At 38.1% G+C, this 6213-nt stretch overlaps 1 protein-coding gene across 5 annotated transcripts in view; it reads left to right on the top strand.

Annotated features, from left to right (window-relative positions):
- The first annotated feature begins 257 nt into the window (after positions 1–257).
- The window catches only part of nsd1b (nuclear receptor binding SET domain protein 1b), a 26171-nt gene continuing 20215 nt past the window's right edge, over positions 258–6213 (top strand). For 2 of the 5 annotated variants that reach the window (XR_003274772.1, XM_026195678.1), the window contains exons 1-7: positions 258–466; positions 591–721; positions 2345–3053; positions 3529–3673; positions 3832–4004; positions 4095–5949; positions 6046–6155. Coding sequence is in view for 4 of the 5 variants with exons in the window: in XM_026195678.1 (XP_026051463.1) it covers positions 2703–3053; positions 3529–3673; positions 3832–4004; positions 4095–5949; positions 6046–6155 (2634 nt within the window). In the remaining variant the exon portion in view is untranslated. Of the gene's footprint in view, positions 467–556; positions 722–2344; positions 3054–3528; positions 3674–3831; positions 4005–4094; positions 5950–6045; positions 6156–6213 lie in introns of all 5 variants that reach the window. The other 3 variants (XM_026195677.1, XM_026195674.1, XM_026195675.1) reach the window with 3 other exon arrangements.

Genomic DNA, 6213 nt, shown 5'->3' with positions numbered 1-6213 from the left:
GACTCCATCTTGAATGATCAAAAGGGCTGAACTTGAATAAAATCGCGTATTTTTATAAGGTCCCGATTGTTTCCGGGTTTGTGTTAAATGCAATGCATAGGTTGATTTCAGAATAGGATTATATGTGATTTAAGGAAAATACCACTCGAGGGTAGAAATGTTAGCTCGGTACAACAGCTCAGTTTCTTGCAAGGGAGTGGTAAAATATTATTAATAGGACACCAAATGTTAGATTAAACGTACATTTTGAGCGTATTATGAAATATATAATTGTATTTTGGGATAAAGTGAAGCACAGGAGTTGAGGAGAGCTCCTCACACAGGGGGTTGGGTTGCCGTGCCGATTGGCTGCTGTTCACAGACACATACAGTCACGGGCTTGAAACAGAACCAGGGGCAGGTCGACAGCAAGGAAACCATAATCATTGAAAATTAAAAGTACACCGTCCGTGTCGTAACCCGAGAGGTATGTTGTGACACAGCCATCGCGCACTGGAAAGGTTCCTCTCTGTGTGGGTGTTATAATGCATGTGTTTGGTGTGTTTTTATTTTGAAGGGGTAGAGTGATGATGGTATGAATGTGTTCTCAGGTTCTCTGGCCTACTACTGCAGCTGCGGCTGGGATTTTCTTCATCCACTTTCACAATTTGGGAAAAAAGGTCATTTGACGCGCACAAGCGAAGAGTTTTCGATATCAGTGACATTGGTCAGCATGTAAATGGTAAGATTCCATCGGTGTTTTCCTTAGGCATCACATTTTGTATGTTTTAAAATAACGAAATATTAAGAAGAGGACCGATGTTACTCTGTGAACTCGTGCTGATGTTTGTTCGGGAAAGAGATTTTATTCATACAATATCATGTAAATATTAATGAGATTAGCACGCGTGACAATGAGCCCAGCGCTGCCAGCTGTACATGTATGTCATTACTGTATCTCATCATGTTGTACTATATGTGCACGCGCTTTTATTGCTGCGTTCCTGTGTTATGGAATATGCTCTAAATGGTATCCTATACTGCCCCTACTAGGAATAGCAAGCAGTACGTTGTTAATCCGCTTCGAATGTAAAGTGGCGCTAGAAACTTTATGAACGCTTAGGAAATTTATTTCAACATAAAATGGACTTACATTATAAACAAATCTTGATATGAGTATGATATAATTAAATAAATGACAAACGAATATTTGTATTTGCTCATGTTGTATATTCCACTTATTTATTCAACAAAATTATTCCATAGTACATCTATTTTGGAGAAAGGATATGGACATTTAGAATGATCAGATCATAATAATTCAGTAATGAACGATTCAATAAAAATGGCAGGAATTGGATCATGTGTTTAAAATAATGGGATCTCAATCTCTGTCACTGTGGTTGAACGCGAGTTGCAAAGGTTATTTCTATAGAGTGGGGTTTCAAAAATCTACGCAGAATACAAATAGACACTCTTACTCTGCAAAGAATTGGTCGACTGCAAAAGTCTCTCCAGAAGCAGGACATCATTTTCAAGGAGGTCACAAAGAACCTCAAGGTAACATCTAAAGATCTTCATGACATTGGCTAAGGTTTGCGAGTCCACCATTAGGTAGACATGAAGTTTAGCAAGGTGGATGCTTTTGCTTCAACGAGAGAGAAAATGCTACCTGACAAAGATCATGTGGATGAGTCAGAAGACTAATTGAAATACATGTTGTGGACAGAGTCCAAAATAGAGTTGTTTTGTTTTAAACAACTATGACATTATAGCACAGTGGTGGCAGTTTAATAATTTGGGCTGTTTTGCCCAATTTGCCATCATTGTTGGAACTATGAATTCTGCCTTATACCAGAAAAATTAATTCTCTTAAGATAAATAAGGAAGTGTTCCTGGGACAAGACCACCACTCTAAACACTACTTTTGTAGCTTGTCTACCTCTGAAAGGTTCAAGTAGAAGAAATGTAATGTTTTGCAACAGCCAATACAAAGTCTTGATCTTAGCCCAACACTTCCAGCATAATAATGAATAAACATGTGAAAATATGTCAATATATAAACATTAATTATATATATTTAAATGTACTTAAAAGACATAAACATGTAAACAACAAAGCTGGTCACTTGTTGGCTGTACCTTACTATTTCACAAAAGCACACACAGATTTGTCTGCTGATCTAATTTCCAGCATTTAATCTTAACCTTTTAAATCTAAATGCGTTTTTAAAGAGTTTTTCAGTCAGCTGAATGAAAACTTTGAGTGGTGTGTATTATTATCAGCATTTTAGAATTGTTAAGCATTACTTGTTTTAACACAGATAAGGTGAATGTTTATATGCATATACAAATTTGTTTTTCAGATAATGAAGCAGTGCCATTATGATTCGCCCACATGTGCATACTCTCAGTAATGCAACACATTGCCGTACCTGTCCACAGGTGCCTGATCCACTAGAAAGTACATGGAAAACATCACCAGCCAGCAGAAAGACACTTGGCTTTAACCCTCAACTTTCCTGTCTCATCTGTCTATGGGTTAAAGTCTAAGAGTCAAAACTTACTTCTCATCCATAGAGAAGCTTTAAAAATCTGACTTTTTAGAATCAGGACCTGCCTCTTTCTGCCAAGGACCCACAAGTCTTATGGGACAGTGTGCAGACAAGGAACTCAGATGGGGGCGTGGTAGCCAGATTGAGCTGTTGACACATCCGTCTCAAAATGGATGCAGCTTTGACTGACAGCTGCACGTCCCCACCTAGCCCTGATTTTAGTCTGGACTCATCCAGTCCATTTGCAAATGGACTGCACTTTGAGTCAATACTGTTTGAAGATGAAGACGAGGATGAAGTTATGAATCCAGAGATGGAGTCTCAACTGGAGAGAGTGTCATGTGGCTCAACGAAAGAACATACAACAAATTCAAAGTTGAAGACAAAATTGGATGTCAAGTCTAGAAACAAAATTTCAAATGCTCACACATCTCTGGGGCAGGAAGCTGTATTTAAAGACAAGTCTACAAGTGATAGTGGGCTCTCTTCTCTTGTGAGCAGGTCTGCTGGGATTATAATGGCAAGTTCTGGTTCTGTCCCACAATCCCCGACATCAAACCACTACCAGTATTTTAGAAATCTCCTCATACTACAATCAACTGTGACACTACCTCTTTTGGAACATGTAAAATCTTAGAAACTGATACAATTTTCATTATATTAGCTTAGACAATTTCAAAACATTTCTTATTCTTTGGGGGAGTATATATTTAGCATCAAATGCCATTTAGAAATAATTGTGTGGTTTTATTTTTGTATTTTCAGTCTGACCGTACATATGTATTCTTGCATAGGCAGGTCTTTGACCAGAGAGATATCTTTTTTAAATGTTTATTTTTTAAGTATTTACTAATATAAAAACTTAGAGATATGTATATATGCAGAAATACATATGCTAAAATTCTGAATGAATCATATATTTTTTTTAAAGTTTTTGTAGGTGATACTGAAAATAAAGTAAACAAAACTCATTTATATATGATGTCTACCAGCAGACGAAAAAAACAAAAAAAACAAAGGCTCTACCACCAGTAAAATATTTGGAGGGCGAAGTAATATGGGCTAAATTCAACCGTAGACCATGGTGGCCATGTCAGGTGACTGTTCACCCAGTTGAGGGAGTTTATCACAGAATTAAAGGTAAGTACACAAACACAGAAGACATAAAACCACAGAACACCCATTCCTGACGTTATGAACCATATTCACAACTTTTTCAATGGCGTTTTCCTCCTAATAATCCACCTAGAAAAATCTAATTGTCCTTCCTAACATTGTTTTGTGCGATTATATTCCAGAGCCACCAGATAGGACCAATCGGCAGTATTTCCTCAAGACATTCGGGGAACCTGAAGAACAGGCATGGGTCCCTGAGCGATCTACTCATATATTTGTGGGTGGATATCAGTTTAACAATCTCCCTTTTGTGAGAGGAAGTGGACGGCAACAAGATGAAAACACCAGACACTCTGTAATTTCTGAAACATCCTTTCAGTTAAATGGATATTGTGACACCTTTTTAAAACCCTTGTGAAATTGTTACTCTTGGGTTACTTTGCAGATACCAAAGCGTTTTGTGAACTCTTGGAGAGCTAGTGTGCTTGAAGCAGAAGCACTTCTCCTGGAGAAGCCAAGGGCCACCACTCCCTGCTCAGACCTCACCAAAACAATCCCTGAAGGAACTACAAACAACACAGAAAACAAATTGTCCGTGCCAGTGGAATTACCCAACTTTAGTCCTCTGACCAATGGAACAGTTACACAAAAAGACCATCTGAACACCTTACCACACAATCAAGGGTCTAAAAACAAAAAGAAACAGAGAAAGTCTTCAACACATTTAAAAAAATCAGAGGAATTTCTTTATGAGAAGGATAAGATTATGGAAGCTTTGGACAGTCCCTACTCTGACATTGATTCTGTACCACAGATCCGAAGATGTCCCAAAAGCACTGAGCAAATTTCGAAGTACTGCGCTGTTAATAATCAGTCAAACTCAACCTCAAGTCAACTAACCATTGCAAATGACAAAGAGGTAAAGAAGAATGTGGAGAACCAGGGTGGCCTTTGGTTTAGCAAAACAGGGAAAGGTCAGGTCAATGGGGGACTTAGTCGTGCTGGCATTAAATCTGTGAACTGTTCTTTTGGGAAGGTATCTTGTAAAATTAAGATGCCAGATTCCGCAAGCATGAAACCCAAAGACAATCACACCACCGGAATTGAACATCTATCTACAGAAGCCAGGAAAGCTCTTGATAGGAGAGTGAAGTGCCTTCCAGCAAGTAGTCGCCTGATGACAAGAGCACTGAAAGCGATGGAGGAGGCAGAGTGGATGAAGAAACAACTGGTAAACCAAGAGTCAGCATCAAATGTCGAAACAGAGAATTGTGTATCTTTTTCGGATGTTATGCCTGAAACAACAGATGTAGACAACCATGTCCCTTCACAGAAGATGCCAACTACAGCAAGATGCGATCTGAAAGAGGACTCAAAAAGTAACATGCGCACGCAGTTATCATCAGATCTTCTGAGTTGTAAGGATGATGCAAATGTGGTCAAATCTGAAGATGAAGCTTCTTTGATATCTCAAGCACCTGTTGCCTTTCATTCATCCAAATGCAAACAAGAGAGGCATGCTTCCGATTCGTCTTCTAGTTCTACTCAATCTTTGCGCTTAAAGATGGAAGATGTGGAAAACATGAAAGAAATAACTTTCAAATCACTAACAAATGAACAGAGTGGCCAGCCTTTGTCATTTCATCCTGATGCAAACTATAAGTTTAGCACATTCCTAATGATGCTCAAGGATATGCACGATAGCCGGGAAAAAGATGGAACTACATTGGTAATAGAACCGTTGCCTATAAATGAACTTATTAAAGAGGAGCCATCACTGATTCTAGACGTAAAAGATGAGATGAACACAATAAACACAATCAATCAACAAAAATGTCAGCCGGGCAAAACTGCATCAAAACAGAAGAAGAAACCAAAGTCAAGGACAAATATGACATCAGGAATTCAGCTGACCTCTACTGTGTCAAAAAACACTCAAAGACCTAGCAAAAAAATTTGTTCAAAAAAGAAAAACTCTGAGATCACAGCAAATATCCACTCAAGAGATACATTTGAAGAACTGGTATCTGAGCACCAACCGTCCTCAGAAGAACCAGAAACTAAGTTCTCGGCTAATGTGCCTAAAAAGCGTTGGCAAAAGTTTGACCAAGTCAGTGATAAAGCATTAAATGTAGTTGAATGTACTTGTATTCAAGAAACAGAACAATTAACCTCAGAAAATTGTGACGTTTTGGTGGGTGATACAAATAAGTATTGTCCCTTTGTGCCTGGGAAGGAAACTATAATCAATGCATCTGAAAATACTCAAGGCAACTGTCAAAAAAATGACATCCCAACAGGTAAAATTTCAATCTAATCCATGCTAACATCATTTAAGGATAATATGTGGTTGTGGAATTTTAATTTGGGCTCACATTTTTTTATGTTTTTCACAGAATGCAAACGTATTAGAAAACCCAGCAAAAGACTCATAGAATGGACAGAGGAATATGATCAGTTGTTTTCCACTAAAAAGAAAGCGAAAAAGAAAGAGTCCTTTACGAAGGTAGCTCAATTCATGCTAGCTAATCAAGTTGGATGTGGAAGTTTTCTTGTATTCTGTA

The sequence above is a fragment of the Carassius auratus genome, chromosome 21 (assembly GCF_003368295.1).
Source record: "Carassius auratus strain Wakin chromosome 21, ASM336829v1, whole genome shotgun sequence".
Lineage (NCBI taxonomy): Eukaryota > Metazoa > Chordata > Actinopteri > Cypriniformes > Cyprinidae > Carassius > Carassius auratus.
Note: the sequence above shows the minus strand (reverse complement) of the source record. Positions and strands in the feature narration are given on the sequence as shown.